At 50.2% G+C, this 27,729-nt stretch overlaps 8 protein-coding genes across 10 annotated transcripts; 5 read left to right on the top strand and 3 right to left on the bottom strand.

The window, feature by feature from the left end:
- Positions 1 to 1,458: 1,458 nt before the first annotated feature.
- Positions 1,459 to 2,877, bottom strand: PV06_10336. 2 transcript variants are annotated; one of them, XM_016411880.1, is made up of 2 exons: positions 1,757 to 2,877; positions 1,459 to 1,677 (listed from the first exon to the last, which is right to left on the bottom strand). In XM_016411880.1, the coding sequence occupies exons 1-2, from the start codon at positions 2,783 to 2,785 to the stop codon at positions 1,660 to 1,662; spliced, it is 1,047 nt and encodes a 348-aa protein (XP_016257921.1). In that variant the 5' UTR covers positions 2,786 to 2,877; the 3' UTR covers positions 1,459 to 1,659. The 2 variants fall into 2 exon arrangements, with proteins under 2 accessions (XP_016257921.1, XP_016257920.1); XM_016411879.1 differs by having other exon boundaries at positions 1,459 to 2,877.
- Positions 2,878 to 3,764: 887 nt separating this feature from the next.
- PV06_10335 (uncharacterized protein) lies at positions 3,765 to 6,421 on the top strand. Its single transcript, XM_016411878.1, has 6 exons — positions 3,765 to 4,476; positions 4,543 to 4,608; positions 4,668 to 5,577; positions 5,642 to 5,776; positions 5,836 to 5,936; positions 5,994 to 6,421. The coding sequence occupies exons 1-6, from the start codon at positions 3,863 to 3,865 to the stop codon at positions 6,214 to 6,216; spliced, it is 2,049 nt and encodes a 682-aa protein (XP_016257919.1). The 5' UTR covers positions 3,765 to 3,862; the 3' UTR covers positions 6,217 to 6,421.
- A 722-nt stretch (positions 6,422 to 7,143) lies between these two features.
- PV06_10334 (uncharacterized protein) lies at positions 7,144 to 9,289 on the bottom strand. The gene is made up of 5 exons (XM_016411877.1): positions 8,985 to 9,289; positions 8,443 to 8,920; positions 8,024 to 8,396; positions 7,766 to 7,972; positions 7,144 to 7,715 (listed from the first exon to the last, which is right to left on the bottom strand). The coding sequence occupies exons 1-5, from the start codon at positions 9,039 to 9,041 to the stop codon at positions 7,343 to 7,345; spliced, it is 1,488 nt and encodes a 495-aa protein (XP_016257918.1). The 5' UTR covers positions 9,042 to 9,289; the 3' UTR covers positions 7,144 to 7,342.
- A 612-nt stretch (positions 9,290 to 9,901) lies between these two features.
- PV06_10333 lies at positions 9,902 to 13,015 on the top strand (the record flags this gene model as incomplete). 2 transcript variants are annotated; one of them, XM_016411875.1, is made up of 3 exons in its annotated part: positions 9,902 to 10,136; positions 10,194 to 10,671; positions 10,726 to 13,015. In XM_016411875.1, exons 2-3 carry the CDS (start codon positions 10,396 to 10,398, stop codon positions 12,853 to 12,855), a joined length of 2,406 nt encoding a protein of 801 aa, XP_016257916.1. In that variant the 5' UTR covers positions 9,902 to 10,136; positions 10,194 to 10,395. The 2 variants fall into 2 exon arrangements, with proteins under 2 accessions (XP_016257916.1, XP_016257917.1); XM_016411876.1 differs by having other exon boundaries at positions 9,902 to 10,671; positions 10,726 to 12,855.
- Positions 13,016 to 15,868: 2,853 nt separating this feature from the next.
- PV06_10332 (uncharacterized protein) lies at positions 15,869 to 17,886 on the top strand. The gene is made up of 4 exons (XM_016411874.1): positions 15,869 to 16,350; positions 16,404 to 16,494; positions 16,542 to 16,922; positions 16,991 to 17,886. The coding sequence occupies exons 1-4, from the start codon at positions 16,075 to 16,077 to the stop codon at positions 17,428 to 17,430; spliced, it is 1,188 nt and encodes a 395-aa protein (XP_016257915.1). The 5' UTR covers positions 15,869 to 16,074; the 3' UTR covers positions 17,431 to 17,886.
- Positions 17,887 to 18,290: 404 nt separating this feature from the next.
- PV06_10331 (uncharacterized protein) lies at positions 18,291 to 20,470 on the top strand (the record flags this gene model as incomplete). The annotated part of the gene is made up of 2 exons (XM_016411873.1): positions 18,291 to 19,187; positions 19,312 to 20,470. 2 exons carry the CDS (start codon positions 18,291 to 18,293, stop codon positions 20,347 to 20,349), a joined length of 1,935 nt encoding a protein of 644 aa, XP_016257914.1. The 3' UTR covers positions 20,350 to 20,470.
- Positions 20,471 to 23,208: 2,738 nt separating this feature from the next.
- Positions 23,209 to 25,764, top strand: PV06_10330 (uncharacterized protein; the record flags this gene model as incomplete). The annotated part of the gene is made up of 5 exons (XM_016411872.1): positions 23,209 to 23,617; positions 23,672 to 23,716; positions 23,790 to 23,872; positions 23,941 to 24,306; positions 24,362 to 25,764. 5 exons carry the CDS (start codon positions 23,209 to 23,211, stop codon positions 25,637 to 25,639), a joined length of 2,181 nt encoding a protein of 726 aa, XP_016257913.1. The 3' UTR covers positions 25,640 to 25,764.
- A 50-nt stretch (positions 25,765 to 25,814) lies between these two features.
- On the bottom strand, positions 25,815 to 27,227 carry PV06_10329 (uncharacterized protein). Its single transcript, XM_016411871.1, has one exon. The coding sequence runs from the start codon at positions 27,062 to 27,064 to the stop codon at positions 25,883 to 25,885; it is 1,182 nt and encodes a 393-aa protein (XP_016257912.1). The 5' UTR covers positions 27,065 to 27,227; the 3' UTR covers positions 25,815 to 25,882.
- Positions 27,228 to 27,729: the final 502 nt, after the last annotated feature.

The raw sequence follows: 27,729 nt of genomic DNA, 5'->3' as shown, positions 1-27,729 counted from the left end.
CCAGCTAAACGGGACAGCCCCTCAAACTGCCAGAAACCGCAATCCTCCTTGTTCGCCACGTGGTAATATTCCTGCGAGTCTTCGCATAGTAGTACATCACCATTATCGTGGTCAAGGTCGGACCCGTCAGCGTTGCAATTCATCTCATGTTCTTCTCTGTGTATTCAGTCTTCTGGAGATCTAGTTTGTCTACTTTTCAGAAAGTGGTTAACCCTCTCGAGATAGATAGATATTCGCACACAAACGTCAGAAGTGAGCGATCCAGGGTTTGCAACAGTATCACAGAGAGCAGGAATTGACGAATCAATGGTCCAAGAGCCTCCTTCCTGATACTTGTCAAGAATCAGTGCTCCGTCCGTTGGCTCCTTATCGTTCTATAGAGTTCGCCCAATCCACAGTCTAATGGGAAACCCGGGGAATCGTGAACCCAAGAGTAATGATTCATGAAGTTAATCGAGAGATTTGTCGAGTCTCTGCCGGGCTAGCTCCGTACATACAGATAGGCCAGATGGACTCGAGCTCCGCGTTCCGTTAAGCCTGGTCGGCCAAGCCTAGGGATGAAGCCATGGCGGATCCTGCCGACAATGTTACCGAGCTTATGCAGGAGGTAAAGCTTCTACCGAGTGCTCACGCTGCAGTGTTCATCCAGCACCACATGATGTTCCAGTCCGAGTATTCAACGAGCTCCGTAGTCAGCGATTACTTGGCAGATATCCTTTCACCACATGGAATGGCGCTATCCGTAGGCAGCGATATTCAAGGTACATGGCTTTTATCCTGATGGCTTGGTGTAAAGCCTGGAATTTGGCATGCATCTTTAATCTCTCCTTGATGCACATTTCGGCCTGGTCAGCAATAGACTTCAATGCAGCTAACGTAGCAGGCGCCGGTGGTCAGTGTTATGTCCTTGTTCTTTTCCATGAAACTTTACTCTTGGAAGCCTTTGGCCAACTGCCGTCTTCTGCACTTTGACAACCTTTAACCATGGACAAGCCACGAGCCGTAATTTGGCCGATGCCGTAACATGGTCTGTATATCAACACTTGGCCTACACCACTCATTAATAATTTCATGAGAGTTGGACAACAATCCTGGAATGCCAGCGATATATTCGCCATTTACATTCAAAAGTCCGTTAAGATGCCTGGTCGAGGACCATGGGCTAGTTCAGAAAAAGGCATTTGTTTCTCCGCAGGAAGTAGTGCATACTGTCGCCGAAACAAGATCTGTGGTGCAGTCCAGCATACAATATCTGGAACTGCTCTGTGCATGCTATGAAATAGTCATGGAATAGCGCCTCCGCGCAAGGCCCTAAAAACATGCCATCCAGAGTTCCGGACAACCTTTCCAGCTCCTGCAGGAAGACAGACGCCATCGTATAGGGAAAAAAAGGCATTTGGCGGCCGGCCTGACCATACGGTGTGACGGATCTGCTTCTGCTGGTTGTGGTGGATTGCATACTTCAAGTATATTCCATTAGAACCTTTACCATTTTGCGTCACTATAGAAGTCATGATATCGTACGGTCTATGATCAATAATGATTCTTAAGAGTTCAACAATCTATAACAATCTTGTTCCGTGCCCTCCAGGCACGATAAGAAACACGTACAACCAGTACAAGTACATTGCTTTTCCGTCTATCAATGCAACAATCATGTCAATAAATGGAGAACGACTATTCCAAAATGTCAGATACAATACCAAGCGATCAAAGCGAACACGATGCTGTTGGCTATCTTCAGGACCCTGCTTACCGCGCTGCGCTTGGCACTGGAGTTCTTTATCACTTCCGGAGAACCCTTTGTTTTGCCCGAATCCACCGAGCATTGGGTCTGGCCGCTGGTCCCGTTCGAGCTCTGGCCTTGACCATCCAGATTGTACGCAATCTCAATCCACTGTACGGCAACATACACCTCTCTCCCAACACGCATCTTGCCGGAGAACGACTGACCATTACTCCACAGGTTGAACATGAGGTTGCTCGGCACGGTGGGAACACTTTTGGTGGTATTGTACATCATTTCGCCGTCCATATACCAAACGTTCTTGCCTGCAAACCAGTCAAGTCGATAATCGACCCAATCTGTCCACTTCTTTCCATTTGGGATCTTGACACTGGCATCTGCTCCCGGAGTATCTGAAGATGCGGGCTGGGTTGAGAGTTCGACAGTAGTTGACGGATCTTGGGTGAGAATCTCGATGTCGGTCTCCTGGGTATCAGCCTCGTAGGTGAAGAAGCCAACCACCGCACCTTTGGCAACTCCGTCCCTGTCTTTGCCATCTGGAAGTATCTTCATTCGCGTCCGCATGCTCGCGTGCAAGAGTTTTGGATTGCTGACGAGCTGGACGACGCTCTGAAAGTCTTGTACTCGAGTAGTGCGCAGCGTCAAGTATGTCTGAGAGCTGTCCGAAGGGTCCTTGGAGATATACGCATTGCTGGCCGAGTAGATCATTGGGACGTCCGACTCTGCATTTCTGATGCCGCGTCGAATCGTCCACTGGTCCGAGAATGGTGGCTGAGCGAAGTATGGTGAGGTAATATTCTCCTCGCCCTGATTATCCGCGTCCGTAACCGAGGGCGGCTCGCTGATACTGTAGTTGCTCAGTGAGCGAAAGTCGGTGAACGCATAGTTCTCGAATTTAGTGTCCTGGCCAGAGACAACATACACATCGCAATTTGAAGACGGTGCTCTTGGGTAAAGGTGGCTTCGTCGTTCGGGGAGTCGCGACGCGTGACTCTGAATGTGCAGCAACGTAAAGACGACCACGAAGAAAGATAACATCGCCGCTAATTAGCGGGAGAAGCCGTTTTAGGAGGAATTCTAGAATATCTTTGATTGAGACACGAGACTTTAGTCAATTGCGCCTTCGCTTCCCTATATGGAGTTTCTGATTAAATGCCTAGGCAGTACGTGGCAATCCCTTGTCGTCACTGAATTGTCGTCATTGATTCCGGTGAGCAGAAAACCACGCCAACATGACTTGCATTGTTGAGGCCGTGCAAATCCTTGACATGGGATCTATTGGACTATCAAGGCCCGATGTGATAGTCCGCCCAGTCTTGTAGTTCCAGATTACTTTGATGGCGCAAATGGGAGTTTCGGGCACGAACCTTCGCTTGAGTGCACTTGTCTGTGCACTGAGCCCTTGGCTGATCTTTGTTCAAGATGAGGCTCGTGCTCGTGTTCTCGCAAACGCCAATGAACCATACCGGGCCCAGTTCGTAGATTATTGTGGTGTCGGTCTCCGTAGCCCTTCCTTTGGTGGCTGCAGGTTTTGCTAGTGATGGTTTAGCAGGATCAGTGACAGCCGTTAGATGATCCGTCGTCCTTGCCGAAGGGATTGATTCAGTGAATTGTGGTCCGAGCACGAAATGCGCCACGTCAGGCTAGCCCAAATTGGAGTTTCCATACCAAATCCCGAGTATTGTGTCATGTATCTATCTGGCACAGAATGTGCGACATTGCGGAAGACCTTGTCAGGGCCTCATGTTCGACTCAGTGTTAAAGTTCAGCATGCATCCCTGGGCCGACAAGGGCTGTTCCAGAGGCAAGATTGATACCTACAATAGCAGATGTATGGGAGGCTATTGGGAGGTGGGGCGTTGGTTTTCAATATCCAAAATATGGCTACCTTGCACAAAGTCGAGGCCCTTCTCGGGTCTTTAGACTAGTGACCACGGGTCCTCACACCATTCACGTTACTGGCTAATTGTTATTGTCGAGGCGACGAGCCAAATCCCAGCCTCGATGCCCATCATGTCGTCATGCTTCATTAATAGGACCCTTTTCTCTTTCAGCTAGATAGGATACTAGCTTCGTTGACTTCAAGACTTCATACCGGCGTACAAAGATATCGCAATGGACCATGGGCAACACGGGGTGAGCTCTGTTGACTGGCAAGACTGGATAGATTTGGAAGCCGGCTCTCGCCGCGAGGAGTCTAGGCGACTGGGAGGTAGCGATACGAAGCCGCCTCCCAGTTTCAGCCCCGGGAGCCCGAGGCGCCTGTCGCTTCCACTGACCACAATACCCATCCCTGAAAATGCTGTCCTCGCTGACGGTGGCCGGATGCTCGACGTTCAACGACCACGTTCGAGCTCATTACCCTGGTCAACGATTTCGTCCTTGGATCCAAAGTTACCGTTACCCGATGTCCGGAATGCTATCATCACTCCAAGCCCGTTCGCCGGCGACTCCAACATCAACGCCCTGCCTCAAGTTGCCACCATTGTGAACGACCAAGTCGTCGAGGAGCCAAGTGGCGATATCAACACTCAGAGAAACCCCAGTCGCGCTAGCATCCGGAGTCTGGACAGGTATTATAATTCGAAACGAGTTAAATTCCGGGGAAAGAAAAGGGGCAAAGTTGCCCAAATACTTTTTCAGTACTCAATTTATCTTTTGCTGGCTTGCATAATCTATTTTTTCTTCGTGGGAGTTCCGTTATGGAAGGGGACTGTTTATTGGTTATGGTACAGTTTCATCCTTTTCTTGATCTTTTGCTTCTGCGTTCTCGGTTGCTAACGAGGGTGAAATAGGTGGGCAATGGAATATAAATTGGTTGTCAAGGGCGGTTGTGCTATCTTCATCGCCATCGCTTTTTTGTGAGTCTCATCTCGATCCACCTCTTTTTATGGATTGCCGTACTCACAGACTCATCCAGTTATGCCATTGGCACCTTGTTTGTACGATACGAGCCTGATCCAGTGCCACCACGGCCAGAGGAGCTTCCAGCTATTCTAGAGAAAAACAGCAGCACGGCGTTGATTATTGCTTGTTACAAATCTGCCGAGATCATTGGGCGTACTCTCGAAGCCGCCCTGCAGATCTTCCCTCCGGAGAACATATTCGTGGTCGCCAACGGAAACAGCCCAACCCCCTTGGATAACACGGAGGATGTATGTCGACTATACGGTGTCAACCATGTCTGGGTTCCCGTCGGCTCCAAGATCGTGGCCCAATTTGTGGGAGTCTACGCGGCACACAGATTTCAGTACGTGTTGATGATTGACGACGATTGTGCCCTTCCGCCCGGGTTTCCAATCGTGTCCGAACGGATACAGCGCGGCGACGGAAAGGGGTTGGTGAAGTGCGTAGGGTACACCATCAAGGCTGTCGGTCCTGATGGTACCAAAGGAAGCCTGGTCCAGCAACTCCAGGATATGGAGTACAAATTATCCGGTATGGCCCGTAAGTGGATGGCAACCTGGGGAACTGCCACCTTCGCCCATGGAGCAATTGCGCTATGGGATCGCGACTTCATCCTCAAATGTTTTCGACATCATCCGGGCTTCAAGATTTCCGAAGATTGGTATTTTGGACTGGTTTGCCGCAGTCTTGGAGGAAGAATTCTCATGTGTTCCTCCGTTCTTGTCGAAACCGAAGTCCCCTCGGGACTCTTTGTCGGTGCCGGTGCAAGAGGTGGCTTTGGTGAAATGACGGTCTATAAACAACGATTCTATCGGTGGAACTTCTTCTTTCTCTATCGGGTGTGGGACAGCCTGAAACATATCCTTTTCGATTGGAACTTGGGTATTTACTCAATTGGCGACAAGGTTTACACTTTCCAAGAGGTATGTGACTTCTCATTGTACTCTTCTCTGAGGCTAGCGCTAACCAATTCGCTCGCCTCTACAGCTTTACTGTACAATGCTATATGTTATTGGCCCTATTCTTCTGGTACTGGCATTTATGATTGAACCAGAATTCACGGGCATAATGACTGGAATCATTATGGGCATGTATTTTTCTATCGCCATGTTCTTCAACGAGGTAAGTCAGCATCGGATCTGGATACCGAGCTCTCACACGTACTGACTGGTTATTCTCAGGTTATTTTGCGCAAAAAGGGAGAGATGGTCTCTCGAAAAGTTGTCATTTTTTGTTATATGCCATATAAATTTGTGCTCCGGTTCATGAATATTGTCTCGGTGTAAGTCTCTGTGTGCCAGAAACATCCCTCGTTGACAAGCGACTAATGCTATTACAGGTACTACTCAGCATTGACCTATGCTAAATATTTTGCTGTACGCCATCTGTCAATTATCGAGGACGAACAGGTTGTTGAGCTTGTGATACACTCCAAGCCAATTGAACCAAGAACAGTCTCAACAAGCGGCGGCGAACGAAGAAACTCGATCCACAATCGTGTTGCAACAACAGACTGGTCTTCAGAATTTAGCTTCTCTACCGACAAAGGGTCCGCCTCCTAAACAACATATCGAAATGATATTATGTATGCATATCCTGAGGGTGAATGTAGTCATATCGAGGGGCTTTCCCTGCCGTCACAGAGATCGGATTTCACGCGTTGTCAATACGCATACTAGCGATGTTCCTCTCAAAAAGAACTCGCTAGTTATTTTGTCTATCTTCACTCCATAGTGGAGAGTAGTGGTAGCGGAAATGGACGGCGGCTGATGTTGCTGCTAATCTCTGCCAATTCTTTTTCCTCGTCGCCCGGGCAAGATAGTCGGACCAAGTCCAGACCATCCTGATTGTGTAAAAGAGTGAGAGTTTGTGTCTAGAATCCGAGTCCGGGTGTCCCGAACGCCACGCAGATCTTGGTCGTTTCACCGCACGAGCACAAGTGGCAGATGACACGGAGTTCACGGACCACTTTTGTCAATAAACCACATGCATTTTATGTCAACAACAAATTTTCAATAAGGTCCCATAGGATTTAGCGTGAGGGCCTCGACAACTCTATGGAGGGCTGCTGATTTTGAGCCTCAAGTATTAACTCAATACTCCCCGCCTCGTGGCAGCTTAAAATGTCTCTTTGTTCAACTGTGGGCCTAGGCACAGAATCGAATACGCCTGCCGCATCGGGCCGGGTGAGTGGTGCGTAACTTAGAATGCGCACTCCGCTCGAGGTATCATGCCAATTGTACAAACAAGAGCAGTAGTGATTCTACCCAGCCACGTTAATGCCCAGGACTTCGCTTATCGGTCCCTATGGAGACTGGAGGATGCATAAGTCAGGATGTTAACCATGAAATTGCGTGACCTAGATCCAACTGGCGACGTACTGTGTGCACGATTGGGATCAGTTCAAGAGCGAGTATGTGTGAAAGCCTCAGTCATTTGGAACTGTTCAAAGAGGTACCAGAAATAGGCTAGCACAATTCCGTGTAGAATTAATTTTGACAGGGGCCCTTGTTACAGGACTTGTTTTAATTTTGCCGACGGGATTTATACTCATTCAACGAAATAATCGCAGAGGCCAACTCATTCGGTGTCTCGCTCCCATTGATAATCCGCTGACGCTTGATTCACATGATTGCATCATTCCTCCGATGAGTGGAAATGGGGACATGAAGCCACGGTAGAAATCACTCAATTAGTCTTGTCGTTCTCCTTGATCTCCTCGACGCGCTCATCTGGTATCGTTTCCATCTTCTCCTGAGTAGCTGCGAGGGAGGGTACAATGACCTCGTCACCGAAAATCGCCGCGAGCTCTTCCAAAGATTTGCCCTTGGTCTCCACAAACGTGAAGAAAACAACTATGGCGCCGACAATGTTCGTGCAGACGAACAGTGAGTAGTACTTGTAACCGACATCGGCGAAGGCAATTGGCGATACCTGGTTGAAGACAATGTTGATGAGGACATTACATATGACCGAGAGGGCAGTGCCCTTGGCTCGGATAGCCATGGTCATGATCTCAGGGACGTAAATGTAGTGGATGGAGTTATAACCGAGGGAATAGCTAGATGAAGAGTCAGCCAATTGAAGCAATATTCTGAGGAAAGTACTCACATGATTGAGAAGCAGAATATGAATGCAATCGTCCATCCTTGGGCAATTTTGTTGTCGGATTGACCATAACCTCCAGTCAAGCCCATAACGAGAGCCATGTCCAGGGTCATGATGATGCCGGTAATCCACAAGGTCTTTTTTCTGCCCCAACTGTCGACAAAGTACAAGCAGATGATGTTGGCAAGAGGCCCCACTAAGCCGTAGACACTAATCAGACAGTTAACCAATGCGCAAATGACACAATAGAGTATTTCTTACCCGGCAAGAAGAGTAACCATGTGTCCATGCATGCCGAGACCCTTGTACAGATCGGTCTGGTAGTAGTTGATGACATTGATACCTGACAACTGGGTGAAAGCTTGAACGCTGATGGCAAGGAACAGACGCTTCCGGTTGCTGGGTGTCGAGAACAGGACCTTCCAGCTGGAGATGCTGACACTCTTCTCAAATCGTAATTGGTCACGCATCTGAACGAATTCGGCTCGGAAGAAAGACTCGTCAGCGCCAACATTTCCATGAAGACGCTTGATGACTGCGTAGGCCTCTTCGTCGCGCTCTTGTTCTAGCAGCCATCGAGGAGAGTAAGGCAGCCAAAAGATTCCGATCAGGATAATGATGGCAGGAAGACATTCTGCACCTGTCAGTGGCTGAACAGGAATCATTGAGACAGAACATACGGAAGGCTAGTGGAAATCTCCATTGGAAGTCACCCGAGGCGTACGAACAGGCAAATCCAATCCAGTTGGCAGCAGCAAACCCAAACCCCACGAACTGACCGTGGAGGCCCGAGATCATCCCACGCTTCGAAGGCGGTGCAATCTCACTGTTGTAGATGGGGATTGTCATGTTCATCATGCCAACGGCGAAACCACCGATGATGCGGCCAGCAATGAGCATACCAACATGGACCGAAGCTGCCTGAATGATGCCAGCCACGAGGGCAATGACCGCAGCAATCATGATGGTAATTTTGCGCCCATAATAGTCGGCACTCCAAGAGGAAAACCAGACGCCAAAGACAGAGCCGGCTCCGAAGGTGCTGACAACGGCACCTTTGATGCTCGGGTTGAAGGGAGCGAAGTACTCGAGGAAACTCGGGTGTGAGATGGTGGTCGAAACAATACCAGAGTCGATACCGTAAAGCAGAGAACCAACCTACAGAGGACTTCAGATCAGTGATGTTCTATCATAGTTGTTGTCGGCGGCGGCTGATGCTTACAGCTGCGAAAAGGGCGCAACCCCAGGTGTAAAGGTTTACAGCCTGCTTAGTAGACATGGTGGTAGGTGTATGTATCTGGCGAGGATGAGATATCAATTCTGACCCTCTCCAGAGTAGTCCCTTGACGTGCAAGCACTTTTATATATACAGAGAACAAAACAGCAACTCGGAATGACACATGGTTCGTCTCCATATGGAGTCCGCCCACGTTTTGCGACAAAAGTGGCAATCCCACGGGTTAATTGCAGACTCCATCAAGTATATTAACCGCAGTGACTGTGGTTGGAGTCTTCGCAATGGCAACCGGGCTCTGGGTGCTGCTAGATGGGAAAAACCGTGGAGAAAAGATCCACCGTCTTGGTTCTTGGGCCTCGAGTGCTTTGAGAGTCAGTTGATGTCTGAGGACTTGGCATAATGGAATGACGAGAGAAGATTAGTACGGCGGTGATCGAGTATTATTCGCTCTTCGTAAGCAAGGGCCAACCATCTACAATACGTACGAGTCATTTCTGCGGTGAACGAAAACCTCGGGTGGAGTGGATTCGATTCAGAATCCTCCGCTCAGGGTCCATAGGTAACTGAGGTGTCGCGTTTGACTCGCGCGTGAGAGGATGTCAACCCATATCATCCCATACAAAAGTCCACAGCTCGTGCTTCTCAGAATGGACGTGGTTATGCACTCCCGAATAGCCTCGATATGTCGAAGCAAAGTATGCAGGAAGAACTGTATAGGACAGCAGGAAGCAACGATCCGTGTCGATACAAGGCCAAGGCTGCCAAGAGACTAGAAGTAGTTAAGCCTTTGGAAGTTGTTAGCAAGGCTGACTGTCGACCTCGCCGTCCAGCCTTGTCACGCAATATTTTCACCTCTTCCGCGGTCTCGATTACTTTTTCTGTCCGTCCTAGGGATGGAAAGACTCCATTGATCTCTGCTAGAAGTTCTTGTTTCGAATTCAGGCAAAATGATGTTTTCCACAATTGCTATTCTGTGCGCAAAGGAAATCTCTCTGCAGCCAACGCTTTGATATCCGATATCCCGTTTATCCGTCTCTTATTCTCGCTTTTCCTTGAGATCTCACTCTGAGAATACACAAATTCTGGATCCCCGGTGCTTTCTCCTGTATACTCACTTATATCTCGGCTAATATGCAGGTACGATACGGAGTATCACACCCAGCTGTCTGGTACCCTGACCCATCCGGGTATTAGTCCCTTTTCCTCCTTCCATGTCTGGCTGTTTGAGAGGCTATACACGTGTCCAGCAAAGTCTTGATCCACTCTCTCCTGACGTTATAGTAACCTCATAGACGTCGACTGGGTACAGTCAGCCTCAAACCAGTGAGTCTAAAGAAGCCAGACTTCCGCTCCGTTTGGTTACGACGAGTTCCTTCATTCAGTGGCCGCTTCAAACATGGTGAAGTTCTCACACGGCTGCTGGCACCCGTCTGCCGACACAATCATAGATTGGGCGGTCGAGGTTGTCAAGGCTGAAGCACGAGACGATAGTCTACATTTTGTGACATGTTCTAAACCGATCAATTTTCGAGGTGACATCCTCAACAATCCTACATTGACACATCATATTAGCTCTCCCATCGATGATGTTCTCTACCTCTCTTCGACGCATTGGAAGGGCACCAAAGCCATCACACAAGGTCCGCATTTCGAATTGTTCCCTGATGGCAAGGTAAGCGTCTTGACTCCAGGTCAAGTTAGAGCACTGCTAATGTGGCTGGGCCAGATATCACCTTCACAGCAACCACGCATATGCAAGGACGCAACCAGCTTGTCTTTGGAGACGGAGAGCGTTGGCGCCAGAGTTGACACTCAACCAAAGTCCTTTAACATTGACTTTACTGCCAAAGACCGACTCCTCACCAAGCTGGGTTGGCGCTCAGTAGGCTATGTTAAGAAGGGCACCACCGCGCTCCATCCGAAAGCAAACTACACCAACCCCAACCGAGGTGAGCGGTGGACCACATATCAACTCCAAGTCAGCGTTGGCGAGAAGTTCTACGGTCTCGGCGAACGATTCGGCCCGCTACAAAAGAATGGCCAGTCCATCGAACTCTGGAACGACGACGGTGGCACCGGTTCTGAGCTTACTTACAAGAACATCCCGTTCTTCTTGAGCTCCCGAGGCTACGGTGTCTTTATCCCCACGTCCGCACTTGTCTCTCTGGAAGTCCAATCCGAGCGGACGACAAGAGTCAACATCGCCGTCCCTGGTGAGACACTCTCGATATACGTGATCTACGGACCGCATCCAAAATCCGTCCTGGAAAAGTATGCCCTCATTACGGGTAAGCCAGCACTACCTCCGGCGTGGACATTCGGACTGTGGATGTCAACCAGCTTCACAACGGAGTATGACGAGAAGACAGTAACAACGTTCCTTGATGGCATGAAACAGCGTAATATCCCTCTCAGCGTCTTCCATTTCGACTGCTTCTGGATGCGTGGATTCGAGTGGTGCGATTTCGAGTTCGACCAAGACATGTTCCCCGACGCGACGGGGCAGCTTTCGCGGATGAAGAATGATCGAGGCTTGCACGTGTGTGTATGGATCAATCCTTACATCGCGCAGGAAAGCAAGATCTTCGACGAGGGTGCCGAAAAGGGATACTTTCTGAAGCGTGGTGACGGCAGCGTCTGGCAATATGACTTCTGGCAAGCCGGCATGGGGTTCGTCGATTTCACAAACCCTGAAGCTTGCGTCTGGTACCAGAACAAGCTCCAGAAGTTGATTGACATGGGAGTCGACTCGTTCAAGACGGACTTTGGCGAGCGAATTCCTACCGGCGATGTCGTGTACTTTGATGGCTCCGACCCCGGTAGAATGCACAACTACTATGCCTACCTCTACAACAAGGTGACTTTTGAGGTGCTGGAGCGGAACTTCGGCAAGCACAAGGCCACCTTGTTCGCACGATCAGCGACTGCGGGATGTCAGCAATTCCCTGTTCACTGGGGCGGCGATCCCTACAGCACATACGAGGCCATGGCTGAGACACTCCGAGGTGGACTCAGCCTTGCCCTCTCGGGCTTCGGCTACTGGGCACACGATATTGGTGGCTTCGAGGGCAAGCCGGATCCTGGCCTCTTCAAGAGATGGATTGCGTTTGGCCTGCTTTCCAGTCATTCTCGACTGCACGGAAGCGGTAGTTTCCGAGCTCCCTGGCTGATTGATGACTCTGGCGAAGCGGACAAGGTGTTGCAGAAGTTTGTGACGCTCAAGCAGTCTCTTATGCCGTACCTGTTTTCGCAAGCCCTACAGACGCACCAGACCGGTGTGCCGATGCTAAGAGCGTCATTCCTGGAATATCCCGAAGACCCGATCTCCTGGTTTTTGGACACCCAATACTTCATGGGTGACAATCTCCTCGTTGCCCCCGTGTTCAACAACGAAGGCGACGTAACCTTCTACCTCCCGAAAGGACAGTGGTATGGCCTGATAGATGGGAAAATTCGCAATGGACCTGGCTATGTTACCGAGAAGCACGATTACTTCTCAATTCCTGTGTTTCTGCGGCCAGGGTCGGCTATTGTCACCGGACAGAGCAATGGTCAGACGGTGTATGACTGGAGCAATGGCTTCAATCTAATGGTCAACCATACCGATGATTTGAATAAGACCGTTGATATAGCTTCTCACGATCGGCCGGGGGAGATCGCTGTTTCTCTCAAGGTTGCAGGATCCAAAGATGATATTGTTGTCGAGGTGGTGAAGGGGTCTGTGCCGGCGGATTGGTCGCTTCAGATAGTGAACAAGGGCATCAAGACTATCTCAGTCGATGGTACTGAACAACAGGTTCAAGGAGAGAAGACAAGTATAGCAGCCAAGACTAAGACTGTTCGAGTGACATTTTGAGAATATCAAAGCATGGCTGTCCGCCTGACAAGGGTGATACATTTCATGTAGATATGGTGGACAAAATGTGACGAGTCAATCTGGATTCTTTGCAGCCGTGCTGTCGATGCATCCTCCCCTTCTCTGTGACTTACGTGAACCCTCCCACCATGCTCTTTCATCATTGTATGCCGTAAGGCAACGTGGCAACACATAACATGTGGTGTTGCAAGGTGATGTTCATTATACTCCTGGCTTGGACCATTTCAAGCAGGCTGGCAATGATACCTTAGGAGTGAGAATGTGGAGGGAAGCCTACAAATCTCAGAAGCGATCATCTTGTGGGGTATTCGGCCGATGCCCCTGGGGGTCGGTTCTTTTGACAAGCCACTGGTTTCTCCAAAGTCTCTTTCCTCCTCCACCTATATCTCTCCCACTTTCGTTCTCGTCTCCTAATTTCACCGTCGATGGACCAAAATCTCAAATCCACCAGGCGTTTCTCTCTTGCTTCACGCAGTTACATATTCGACATAGGCTTCCCCAGACCGTTTCCGCAAAAAGGGTATGTGGGGTAACTCAGCATGAGATGGGGGCCTCGAAGTCGAGAACAGAGCTTGGCAATGTGATGATCATTCCTTTCGTTGGAAAACAGTGATGCAGGCAGGGTGTACATGTACCTTGGCACGGACGTTGTGATTCTCGACCCCACGAGTATCAACCTATTTTCGTGGGGATCCCCAACTCTAGGCTATGAAACTGCACGTATTGTTTGCCTTGACCGGTGCTGCAACTGTCTAGAAGGGCCATCTTGGTGCTCCAAATATGCTGTCAGCGAAGGAAAACATAACATCAGTCACAAGTTGGCCAAGAGTCGACTGAGTCCATGATCCTCGGCGATGTTGGAGAAATGGTGCAGAGGAGGTACCTCTATCTTAGGTCAAGTATATGTCTGCGGGCATTCTCTCTCGTCAACTTCTCCGTGTCGCATGCTGGGCTGTTCTCGTTCTCCCTCACCTTCCAAACATGAGCAGTACAATCAACGCAGTGGCTGACAAGGCCGAGATTATTGCGACAGAGCATCATGAGATGATGTCGACGGACAAAGGGGGTGACATTCCGGATAAGGGCATCCCTGTTGGTGACTCGGAGAAACGCAGACTCTCAAGGAGGATTTCTATTCACCTGATACCCATGTTGGCTATAGTGTACTCATTCTCGGTTATCGATCGAGTCAATATTGGGCAGGTCTGCTTGTACCACCCAGCCCTATAAGAGTCAATTGTGGATATCTGACCGTCTACTAGGCCAAGGTCGTTGGAATGACCGAGGATTTGAGCATGCATGGAAGTGCTCCGTATTCTGTGTGCCTGCTTGTCTTCTTTCCGGCTTATATGATGTAAGTCTCGTTCGTCGCTCCACATCAACGGCCTGGATTTCTCACACCAACGAAAGAGCCGAATTACCAGGAAATATGGCTCTCGTCAAGTTCGGAGTTGCGAAGACTCTGGCATTCTTGATGCTTGCTTTGGGCGTGAGTACGCTAGCGCAAGGCCATACCAAACACTGGGGTGTTCTCGCCTTTTGTCGTGTCTTGGTCGGAGCCTTCGAGGCCAGCATTTTCCCGGCATGCATCTACCTGATTTCCAGCTGGTATGTTCGGTACGAAGCTCACAAGATGCTCGCCATCCTTTACAGCATTGGTCTGGTGGCAAGCTCTTTTGCAGGAGTGTTAGCCTACGCGCTTGCATTGCTGGAAGGTCATGCCGGATGGCTTGGCTGGAGGTGGATCTTCACAGTAAGTTCTCTACTCGCATTTAGTAGGACCTTTCAGCTCACATGTGTCAGATCGAGGGGGCAGTAACTGCAGCATTTGCCATACCAACCTACTTTTTCATCGTTGATTTCCCCGACAGAGCCACTTTCCTCTCGCAGCGGGAGAGAGAGATACGTATGCAAGAGTTGAACGAGGACAGGGGTGATGCGGCAACTTCACAAGTCACTCTCAAGAATCTCAAAGATTTGAAAGGTGAGCTGGCAATTAAGTTCATCCTGCACACGTCGCTGATCATTCGGAGACTGGACCATCTGGCTCGTCACGTTCATGTATCTGTGCAACGTCTGCATGGTGTATGGTCTGGCCTTTTACGTGCCATCTATATTGGTGGTAAGTTGACCACGAACCGTCGAGTCTGTCCAGCCTAATAAAAACCATCAAAACAGGGACTCGGATACTCTGGCCTTCAAGCAAACTTGTATAGTGCTCCGCCGTATCTGGTTGCAGTTGGGTTCCTGCTCCTGAGTTCGTACTTTGCCGATCGAATGCAGCGTCGACTTCCCCTTGTCATCATACAAGGCTGCATAGGCATTGTTGGCCTCGCCAGTAAGTCTTCTCATTGATCCTTCGGTTCGTCGGGGCTTTAGGCTGACAATCGTCAAGTGATCTCCCAGCTCAATCTCTCTCCTGAGACTCGATATGCAGGCACATGTTTAGCGATTGCGGCGTGTCAATCTAACAATTCAGCTATCCTGATCTTCGGGCAAAACAATGTCGTAGGATCATCCAAACGATCCGTTGCCTCCGTCCTTAACATTGCCGGGGGGACAATTGGCGGCTTGCTAGGCAGCACGATATACCTCCAGAAGGAAGCCCCAACGTACACCACAGGATTGGGCGTCACGATGGCTCTTCAGGCGTGCTTGATAATCACGAGCATTGCAGCTTGGGCTAAACTTTCCAGCTATAACCGCGCAGCTGACAACGAACGGGCTGTTTTCAACGGGGCTGAGAGCTGGAGATGGACTCTGTGAAACATTACGGACACCCTGTGCTTCGAAGGAGACCGCTAACAATCGTTGTTCATGTGAAAAGGACGATTATGATCCTTGGCCGCGTTGCATGCAATTAAAGGGGTCAAACAGGCGTCTCTGCCTCGCCGTAGCGTCTAAGCCTATCTCGGTAATTTTCATGTCTAGCGCAATTAAACGCGTCGCCCTTACATCGCACTCGATCTTTTTCGTGTCTCAGCGTCGGTTTCTTTTTTTGGCCGGTTCAGTCTTTAGACACTTTTAACTTACAGTAGAGGGCACGGAGCGGTGTCTCAGTTATCGGCCCTAATTCCTTCGAGTCGATCACATATCCCGACTGCACAGCACCCCCGAGGGTCGCCAGCTTTTCGTCTCGTCCAAAACCCTCTCCGAAGCATCGCTTTTTGAATCTTTCGATACAACAATGAGACGGTGATGCCAGACAAGAACAACGAGAATCCAGAGACAAGAGATATCAGCAAAATGAAAGACAAGGAGTTTAGTGAACGGGAGAAGTTCCTCTCGGAGCCTGCGCCCCATCAGCCACCGGGCGACAATGGCAGCAAGGGTAGTGCACTCTCGCAACTCGAGAACAATCCTGGTGCTGCTGTTCTGGCCTACTGTTTTTCATCGATCAGTATGACGGTTGTCAACAAATATGTCGTTTCCGGCTCATCGTGGAGCTTGAATTTCTTGTATCTGGCCATTCAGGTAGGTCACTCTGCGACTATGTCAAGGTCCTTCGGCTGATACATTCTCGGTAGTCCATGATCTGCACGGCTGCAATCCTGGTTTTGAAAAACATGGGCATGATTCCAAAGCTGGCTGCCTTGGAGAGCAGCAAGGTCAAGAAATGTATGTCCGCCGCAGCCAGTGAACGGCTCGTGCTAATACTGGATCAGGGCTCCCCGTGTCCGTCGTCTTCGTCGGCATGATTTACACCAGCACCAAGGCGCTTCAATTTCTATCGGTTCCAGTCTACACGATTTTCAAGAATTTAACCATCATCGTCATTGCTTATGGTGAGGTCCTATGGTTTGGCGGCAGCGTTACTCCACTACTTTTGCTATCGTTCGGCTTCATGGTGCTCAGCTCTATTGTTGCTGCATGGGCAGATATACAAGCTGCACTGCAGGGCGTCGGACATTCGGTCGAAACCACCGCTGCCATTTCGACCTTGAACGCCGGCTATTTCTGGATGGGGCTAAACGTCTTCTGCACTGCGTCGTATGTTCTGGGCACGCGCAAGTTCATCACCTCACTGAACTTCAAAGATTGGGATAGTAAGTTGTTATTGCTCCATGATATCCAACGCCAGACTTGTGAACGCAAATTAACCGTTATACCACAGCCATGTTCTATAACAACCTGCTCTCCCTCCCCATAATGATTATCTGCTCTCTGATCACCGAGGACTGGTCTGCGGCCAACTTTGCGAAGAATTTCCCCGCCGAGTCACGGAACAATATCATGATTGGCATGTTCTACTCTGGTCTGGGCGCCATCTTCATCTCGTACTCTTCTGCCTGGTGCATTCGCAAAACCTCATCCACAACGTACTCGTTTGTTGGTTATCTGAACAAGCTTCCTCTTGCCATCAGCGGCATCGTCTTTTTCGATGCTCCTGTCACATTTGGCAGTATCTCGGCTATTCTGCTGGGCTTCTTCAGTGGCCTTGTCTACGGCTATGGCAAGATGAAGCAGAAAGAGCAGTTAAAGCAGGTTCTTCCGACCTACCAACCGGTCATGAGCGCCAGTTCTCAGAGTCAAAAAGATGCTTCCAGATCATGAGCCAATTATGACTAGGCCCCCAGGAAGGACCAAGCACTTTTATGGATTGAGACCGTTTTCATGTGCTGCGCCATGACCTATTTATGCGATCGTCTTTGTGGACGAGGCAATCAGATTCGAGTACAATATCTTTGACTTCTGGGTTTCAAGGTGTGTACTCCGCAACTATGTATATATTGATGTTTGTATATTAGAGATAGATTTGTTCTGAAGCTATGTTTGCAGATAGCGCGTTTGGCAGCTCGGCGAGAAACCAGCTCCAGATCGTCCTATTTCCCAATACTTGTTTCTCAAGGTCCAAGTCCAGATCAGAGATGACCCTGAGCATCGAAAAGCACTGACTCATGACACGTTTCCTGAATGTTCGACCATAACATGAGGCTTCTGTACACCCAGACGTCCACGTCGCAGCTGTCTTACCTGGTGTATTGCCAGGATTACTCGGAATTCTTTGCAAACTTGAATTTGTCTTAACTTGTTCCTATTCCTCCCTACGAAAGTTGGAAATACAACGACGCATAAGTACCTAGGCTTAGACTCGTTCATACATCAATGCCTTCAATATTGTCGGTACGAATACGAACACGAAGGTCAAACCACCCTTGGTCATCCATTCAACCAATCAGGTCAGACTCACTAATCAATCTCCCGATAAGAGTCCGAGGTACGAGGTACATATTGTTTTCGTTCTCAGTGATGCCCTGCAACAACGACCAGGAGTCTCTTCAGTTCAACCTGCACGCCCTACCTGGAAGTTGTTGAGGCCAAGCAGTCAGTGTTATTCTAAAGCGCGGACTCGATCCCGATGCAGCCTCGCTTGATCATTGCACGAGGGATGGCCAAACGTCTCATCTGAAACAATGCCCCGCAAGACCAGCGGCTGCTGGACATGCAGGGCTCGCAAAAAGAAGTGCGACGAGGCCCGCCCGGCCTGCTCATCTTGTAGATTACGTTCGATAACATTCTACGGCTATGATGCAAAGCCGGTTTGGATGGATGGCGGTCCAACCGAGAAGAACATGATGGGCACCCTCCAGCGACGCATCAAGGAGAGTTACAGACTACGGCGCACTCGAAGGTGCAAAACCACCGCTGCCAATAACGACTCTCTCTGCAACTATGACTCTAGCTCAGGGGCTGCAACTGGTCGGTCTTTCGTGGAATCCCCGTCGCCAGATTCATCATCATGGACCCAGCGGAGCTCAATCTTGATGCTGGACAGATCTTCCCAGCGGCTACAACGCACCACACCTCCATACGATCGAGATTGCTGTCTTGCGATCAGAAAGTCTCATGAGCCTAGAAGAAGCAATCTCGGCTTGCTCTATTCTAACTCGACATACATATCGAATCGATGCAGCACTGACCCTAGCCCTCCTTCCTTTGCGCCCATCTCGTTTACCGAATCCGAACTCAACCTGATTATGTATTACTTAGATCACATTTTTCCACGTGTTGCTCCCTTCTTCAAATACTCGGCAGCAGACAATGGTCGAGGGTGGCTTCTCAACCTGTTTCTACGCATCCGACCCCTATACACCGCGGTCGTTTGTCTGAGTGCGTGTGACAAAGCACAATTCCTCCTTGGACCGCTTACTGATGTTCCCCAACCTTACCACGACCTGGAGATGCAGCATCTGCAAAGTGTGGCTGATCTGCGCGACCATCTCGACCAGTTGGCCACAAAGACAGGTGCTAGTCAGATGGCAGCCGGGGTTGAGGCGCTCGTGTGTATCATTCACCTCATATTTTTTGAGGTTTGTAGCTCCTATTTCTCCTAACCCATTCTCACCCCGAATTCGCTTTCACCTGTCAAGGCTTCTCTGCATTTGTTTTACATTCAGAACCTGAAACTAATCTGAAATTTTCATATTTACATAGCTCTGGATTCCCAGGAGAGGTTTTGGGGTCAGCGATTGGACAATGCATCTCGACGCCGCCAGCGCTCTTCTGTCAACTCTTGATGTTGCCTCGAACTCAATCATCCCAGGCAAAGGAAATACAACGCCTATACCAGCATCCCCGTCTGAAGGGTTTGACGACTCTATCCGAACCGATATCCCCGTCCACCTCCTCTCTGACAGCGAACAGTCTGCTTTCACCTTTTTCCTTGATTGGTATACTTACGTCTTTGTCTGTGCTACCGCCACCTTCGGAATGACTCCGCAATCGGCTCAAGCTATTGGCCGCATCAGAGCTATCTATCAGCCCGAGAAGGACAAGCTCAGGGACCTGCGTGGGTGCGAGGACTGGGTTCTCCTCACCATTCTCGAAATCGCTGTCCTGAAGGACTGGAAACAGAAAGCCTCACAGGCTGGCACACTCAGTCTACGGGAACTTAACCGCCGTGCAGCCTTGATTGAGAGGAAACTCCAAGATGGTGCCGCGCGATGTGCTCGTCCTCTACGACGATCATCATCGATGCCATCCTCAACTTCGTTTTCCATACCTAATGGCGGCACTCTGGGCACCAATTCCACTTCAACTCCGTCATCTTCAGCATCGGCAGGTTTATCACGGGACGAAGAATTCCGAATGATTACCAGCACATTTATCCATGCTGCCCTTGTATTCCTTCACGTCGTCGTCTCGGGGTACTTCCCTAACATACCCGAAATTCGAAACTCTGTCCTTCAGACATTGGCCGCACTCGAGTACATGCGCACTTACTCGGCGCATAACATCCCCTCTTGGCCATACTGTGTAGCGGGTTGTCTGGCCTTGGAATCAGAGTATTCACGCTTCCGTGCACTATTTCCGCCATTTGAAGAAGGCACGCATCCCCTGGTCATGACAATGTGGACACTGGAAATCCTAGAGGAGTGTTGGAAGACTCGAGCATCGCAGCCAGGAGGCAGAGAGATATGTAGTTGGGTCGCCGCTATGAATCAACTAGGTACTCGGCTTTTGTTGCTTTGAGTGGCATGCTAGCATATCTCTTGCAAGCCACATGCCGACTACATGATCTTCTGTTTAGCAGCTAGTGACGTTGAAATCAAGTCTACCAGACCCAGAATCTTTTCTTCTTGGAGTCTCCGCCCCACAAGTTGCAGGCCAACAGGTGTGCCGTGTTCAAGCTCGGGATCATCTAAGAATCAGTTGTCAGCGACTTGAAACATCTGTCGACGCCAGAAGGACACGTACTCTCTTGCCACGCCTGCTTGTCTGCTTCATTTATCGGCCGATATTGGTCGTCGAAAGTGTCAATATTTTTGTCGACCTTGGTCACGGGAAATACGACCGACGTATAGTCCAGTGCGTTGACCCATGGCGTGTACCCTATGCTCATCTCAGCTCCAGCAACGTCAGCTCATGAAAGCAGAACCCACCGATCGGAATTGATTTGCCAAATTGAAATGCTGGTACGGCTGACACCGGCGTCAAAACGGCATCAACAGGTCTTCCTGACTTAGTCATGGTGGCAGTGCTGTTCCAGTAATCCATGTACTCCTTCTGGTATTGTCGAAGACGCAGATTGGCCTCCCACATCTTGTCGACTGTCTTCGGCGTGCCGGGCTCTTTTCCGTACAACGCTGCAACGTCACTTGCAAGAGTTTCACCGGAAAGCCCAATGTGATGCCAGATATCAAGGCCTGCGTCAGCAGTGAAAACCTCAAGCTGTGGCCCTTTTCAGTATGGAGAACACATCAAGTTTTGGTGGCCGTGAGGACTTACTGCGAGTTTCACTAAATTTTGCTGGGAAGGAGGTTTCCATTCCACCACCTCGTGGCCCATTGAAATGATGAGGTCTTTCACTGTCTCAAAGGCACGCCTAATTGCTGGCTGGGGATTAACAAGCCCATCAGTAGGGAGAAGCCCAAATGTCAACTTGGCGCCAAATGCGGACAGCGGCGTGTAAAGGTCGTCCCTCCAAGGTAATTCCACAACTGCAGGATCGTGCTGCCATGGTTCCTGACTCAAAATGGCTTGAAGCATCAACTTCAAACTTCCAAGCGAGGTTGCCAGTGGTCCACAAACTGAGGGAATCGTATTTTGACCCGGCATGCTGTTGGCCGCTCCTGCGTATGGCAAACGACCAAACGATGGTCTGATACCGTACAGCCCATTGAAGGCGGATGGTATCCTTTGAGTTCAGTCAGTTGAAATATGTCTGAACTCCAAGGTCCCACGATGAGACTGACCTGATACTCCCACCAATATCCGTTCCAAATTCGATCGGGCTTCCACGCATGCCAATGAGGGCTCCTTCACCTCCCGAGCTGCCACCACAGCTAAGAAGACGATTGTGTGGATTCAACGTGAAGCCCACGATGTTGTTCCAGGTAATTCCGCTCATTACTGTGTGAGGCAAGCTCGTTTTGCAGAAAGGCACTGCTCCTAATGCTTTGGCTTCTCGGACCAATTCGCTATCGACATTCTTCTCTTTCCCGGTTCCCTTGAGGCCTTCAAATGTATCGATCCAGCCAACATAGCCCATGGTCGTCTCCACGCCCTTAACATGGAACTGATCTTTGAAGCTGACGGGAAGCCCGTGGAGAGGACCGATAGGACCGTTCCCGGCCGCAAATGCAGAGTCAAGTCGTTTGGCATGCTCGATTGCTTGCTCGAAGAAGATCTCGTGAAGGCAATTTGTCTACACATCGGCCGGTCAGCATCGACTTGATCATTTGTTCTATCACGTTGAGATGCTACGGACCAGTTGGTGTGCGAGAGCTGCTCTGTGGCAAAAGGCTGTCACGACTTCTGTTGCCTTCCATTTACCGCTCGTCGTATGCTCAGTGATGGTCACCGCGTCGTTTTCGGTGATTTCAACCTCTCGAGCGGACAAAAACTGCCGAACATACGACCCAGCAACGACTTTCTGGGCTTCGGGGGTAGGAAGCGGTTGTGGTAGTCGCCATTCTAGAGGAATAGCAGCCAGAATGGAATCTCGCTTCTTGGAAGCAAGTTTTTCCCAACTTGAAGCCATTGGGGAGCCTACCGATCAGTTGATAGAAGGAAATACTATTGCTCTTCGAGTGCGACATGCCACCCTTTTTATGGACTTTCTAAAGTCTTTCTTCATTTGGAGAGGTAACCGCGGCTACGAAGCTGGCGACGACAGATGAACTAGCAAAACGATGTTTACCTTCACCATTCCCGATCAGTGACACGCCCAAGGCGGTGCATTCTTTATCTCCTACACCACCCAGTCCGTCCAGTGCTCTGCACTTATCTAGGCCTCTGGCTGTGCAAGACTGACTGCGCATTATCATTCTGGAAGAAGTCGAGGCTGGGGGCTAATCAACGGCGGCAACATACAACCTGTTGGGCCTGATAAATTGTCTACGATACGCGGTATACCCTGAGTGATAAGCCGCAAGTTCAAACTCAGCGCCCCTAAAACAGTTATCAACGGCGCCTACGTGCTCTGTTCCTCCAAGAACGTTGGATAGCCGCCGTGATCGGTGGCGGGCAACTCCTTAGCGTAGGCGCCGTTGAACTTCTCAACTGCGGCAACGTTGTCGAAAGACGCCTGGGCCTTTCTTCCGTACCGACGGCAACTCGACCTTTCAATATAGTTGATGCACTGCTAGATAGCGATAGCATCGATACGTTGATTAAATCAACGACTTTGGAATCTCCAGCCCGAATCCCTTATCTTTGAGACCCCAGTGGGATTCAAACAAACCAAATACCTAAAGATGTCTTATCTCTCGAACATTGTGATGTACAGATATATAAACATGGGTCGATACGACAACGACAGAGGCGGTCAAGTCTTCGACATACCATTTGTTCCGTTCTTGAAGAATCGCAGTTGTGTCAGACATCATCATGTCAACGTACTCGGTCGGCCCTGAGTTGAGAGTGCTCAGCCCCGGGGTCGGGTATGGCATTATCGCAGGGATCGGCGCGGCTTTTAGTCTCATCATGATCCTCACCACCAAGTTCCAGAACCGATACTTTGCCTTTTCGACCAAACAGTCCGAGGAGTTCAACACGGCGTCGCGGAACGTCAAGCCGGGTCTCATCGTCGCGGGCATCGTCTCGGCTTGGACGTGGTCTGCTACCCTCTTGACCAGCTCCACTTTCGCATACAGCTTTGGCATCTCTGGCCCGATGTGGTACGCGGCTCTCGGCTCGTCGCAGGTCATTCTGTTTGCACTACTCTCACTTCGAGTGAAAAGAGACGTTCCAGGGGCGCACACGTTTCCAGAAATTGTGCTCTCACGCCACGGTAAAGGTACGTGTGCCGCTCGTTTGGTAATCCTGGCTGGTGCACTAACTCGTGGCTCAGTGGCTCATGGCATCTTCACCTTCTTTGGCTGGGTCGTCAACATGTGTGAGTGTTTATTTGTCGAGATCATCGATATCTCCATTCAAGCATATCGACACTAACCCCACACTACATACAGTCGTCGGTGCCACCTTGGTGCTCGGCGGATCACAGGTTCTAGCGGGACTATCTGGAGTAAACGTCTACGCAGCGTGTTTCATTGTAAGGAGTTGTTGTGTACGGGAAAAGTGGGATATACAGTACGCTAACATGGACTGGTGTGATGCCAGATCCCAATCGCCGTGGCGGCATATGTCATCCAAGGAGGTCTTCGAAGCACTTTTGTCGCCGATTATCTCCACACTGTGATCCTCTTTGTGGCCATCTTCATCTTTGCCTTTACGTTATACACTTCGGACGACTACGCTGGCAGCCCGGGGCGAGTTTACGATTTGTTGGTCGATGCTTCGAAAGCTACTCCGCTTGCAGGGAACCGGGATGGCTCGTGGCTCACATTTCGATCGACGACCGGAATCAAGTTCGCAGTCCTGATTTTCCTGGGCAGCTTTTCGACAGTGTGGATGGATCAGGCGTATTGGCAACGAGCCATTGCTTCGAAGCCTGAAACCAGTGTCAAGGCATATCTGTTAGGTGGTGTAAGTTTGTACTACTCTTCTGCGGCCCATTTGATTTATGCTAACATGAAGCTAGCTCGCATGGTACGGTATACCGTACGCGTTCGCTACGGCCATGGGACTGGGTGCCGTGGCTTTGACCGGCTCGCCATCGTTTCCGACATATCCCAACCCTCTGACGCCTGCTCAGGTCGGCGGTGGATTTTCAGCCCCTGCCACTGCGATTGCACTCATGGGCAAGAATGGAGCCGCCTTGATGCTGCTGTTGCTGTTCATGGCCGTCACGTCTGCCGCGTCGGCCGAGCTCATCGCAGTCTCATCCCTCTGGACGTTTGACGTATACAAGCTCTACATCAATCCATCGGCGTCGTCCTCGAGACTGGTCAAGCAGGCACACTACGGCATCGTGGTCTATTCTCTGCTCTTGGCCGCCTTCTGCTGTGGACTGAGTGCCAGTGGCATCGACATCACGTGGATCATCACCGCCGGCGGCGTTCTCGTCGGAGGCGGTGGCATCCCACTTGGGTTTATCGTCCTGTTTCCGACGAGGGTTTCGACGATTGCTGCTATCGGCGCTCCTTTGATCGCCTCACCGTCGGGACTGATCGCCTGGTTTGTGACCACACACATCAGGTCCGGATCCATCACTGCGGTCACCACGGGCGACTTGACCAACGCCCTGGCCGGAAGTGCCACAGCCTGCGGCACCGGCGCAGTTGCGGTCGTTGCCCTGTCGATCTTCTTTCCGTACAAATACACCTCGACCGATCCTGCACACGTTGCCCGCGTGGAAAAGATTCGAGGGACCGCGGTGCTTGGCGGACAGGAAGTGATGGTCGCCGGAGACGTGGTAGCTCTAACTCCTGATCCTACCACCACCACCACCAGCAGTGACAAGACAGAGCCGACAACGGCCCCTGATCATCCACCGACCAATATGACCACCAACAAGATGACAACGGCCACGAGTACTTCACCTTCAGAAATTGTGGCGGCGGCTCCTACTACGGGCAATGATGTGGTCGACTATCTCACCACAAACCACATCGAGCCTCTGGACTTCAAGTCGTACCACAAGGCCCGGCGGCTGGCTTATTGGAGCTGCGCGGTCTTCTTTGTCGTCGCCATCATTCTGTTCCCCTTCACCTTTTACGGCACGGGATGGATCTTCACCAAAGCAGCGTTCGAAGGTTGGGTCGTCGTGAGTCTGATGTGGATCTTCTTCAGTGCCCTGGCTTGTATCATCTGGCCTATCGTGGAAAGCTATCCTGCTCTCCGAGACATGACAATGATGCTTGTTCACGACTCCTTTGGTCGTAAGGGAGACCCCGACACAGCAGAAGCATCGAGCTAGTCATGACTGAATGACCAGAGAAATATGACGAGAGTATAATAGCATGTTTGGACAACAATCGCTACTGAAACATCAACGGATCAGGCAATAAACAGGCAGGTAACTGATGGTACACAACATTTGTTCATATGGTTGATCTTGTATATCAAATAGAAGCATCTCTTGGTAACATCAATGCGTCTGAAGCGTTGAATGATGCCTAGTAAGATAGATCCTTGCATCCTCTGCCATAAATAAACAGCATCATCCGTCGAGAGCTTGCACAACTTGCGCCCAATCTTCATCTACATATGCCCCAGGAACGTTCCCGTCAAAGAGGCTAGCCATAACGACGCGATCCTCTTGCTCGCCTTCCCACGGTTGTCGGCCATGTTGCGCAATGATGTTGTCATACACAAGCACGTCGCCTCGCTGCCACTTGTGGAGGACCCTCAGTTCGTCCGTTAACTTGGCAAGATGGGCCAAGTATCTCTCTGGGATTGGTGTGCCATCCCCGAAAAGCTGGGTAACGATATTCTTCCTAGCCCCTTTGTTGACCTGGCCGTTCTTATAGTACGACGCTAATCCGGTGAATAGTGTTGGGAGCTTGGTGTCTGGTTGGGTACGGACGGCAGGAAGCCGGTGCGTCAAGACCAGTGTATCATCGTCGACCCATTCCCAGGTTGTGTGTTTACCTCTTCCATAGCGGGCTATTTGAGCCTCGACCTTAGCCCTCCTAGTAGCTTCGTTGTCGCCGTCCTTGATCTCCTTGCCGAATGCCTGTCGAAGAGTGGAGCCTCCTTCATACTGCTTGTTGACCTTGTAGGTGACCTTGCTGAGAACTCCCTTCTGGACAAGCTCGGATATGAATTCGGGAATCTCCTGTTGGGCACGGGCGAATAATTCCAGAGAGGATGAAACTGGGGTCTCTCCACCCTTGGCTGGGGCACGATGGCTGTAGAAGAAGATGTATTCAGGAGCATGAGGCACCTGTGGTGATTCATTGTGATTGTATATCAAGACTTCCTTAGGCGCCTCGTTGGCAGGCGCTACGTTGGGTGCAAGCAGTGGCCTGTCCACGACGATTCCTATAATCTCATGGGGCTTGTACCCAAAGGCGTGGGCAAACTTGCTAAAGTCCTGTGCGTTGTGAATGGGAAGGCCGCGGAAGAGCAGGGTGCCGTGACGAGCGAGTTTCTTGGTCAGAAGACCGTCCTGGGCTTGGAGTGACTTTATGGTATCAACTACCGTGTCCAGAGACACCTCCGCATTGTCGTGAATAGATGGTCGTAATGCTAGTGGGATAACCGTGTTGGGAGGATGTGGTGCTCCCAAGATACGTTGGTTCGTCGATGGCAGATCAAATGATTCGAAGGCCAAGAGAGGTGACGATGCACTGTCGAGCTTAAGGGAGTGCCCCGCTAGATGTTGCACAGAGGCTGTCATCGCTATTCTAACGAAATCAGACAGATATTGCCACTCGAAGCGATGAATGGTATGAGACTTTTCCGGTCGCCTGTGAAAATCGCCTTCTGTCCACCGGGGCTGGAATCTTGGGCAATCGCGTACAAATAAGGCAATAACAAGTCGTGATTCTGTTTGACAACGAGTGTTGGGTTTATGAGTGTCGACTTGAGGGGAAGCCGAGGCAGGGTAGAAGTACTCATAGGACTTCTCCGCTGGCATGTACAATATGGTGTCATCTTGTTCCAATATCGCGAAAGTCCCACTTATGGAAGGGCTGTCGAGTCAGCAGTCTTGCATGAACCGTCACTCAAGGGAGAGTACATCCATTGGTCGAGTTCGGGTGCCTTGGTACAGTGATATGATAAGTATCAGAACCAATGGTAAACAGTGAGAATTCAAATGTGCAAATAGCACAGTTCCAAGGAGCAGGTCACCAGTAAAAGTCTCTTGTCCTTGGTCTAGGCAGACTTGGCTCATGTCGAAATAGGTAGAGTGGTAACAGCCATCTGTTATCACATCAATGCTCGTTTGCGTGCTCGCTTGCGTGCTTCCTTGGTACTGATAGTTGTGCCTGTACTCACAATTTAGCTTTTCGAGACAATCAGAAACCTCGAAGGGCTTCGATGGACACTTTGATAAATCTG

The sequence above is a fragment of the Exophiala oligosperma genome (assembly GCF_000835515.1).
Source record: "Exophiala oligosperma strain CBS 72588 unplaced genomic scaffold supercont1.12, whole genome shotgun sequence".
NCBI lineage: Eukaryota > Fungi > Ascomycota > Eurotiomycetes > Chaetothyriales > Herpotrichiellaceae > Exophiala > Exophiala oligosperma.
Note: the sequence above shows the minus strand (reverse complement) of the source record. Positions and strands in the feature narration are given on the sequence as shown.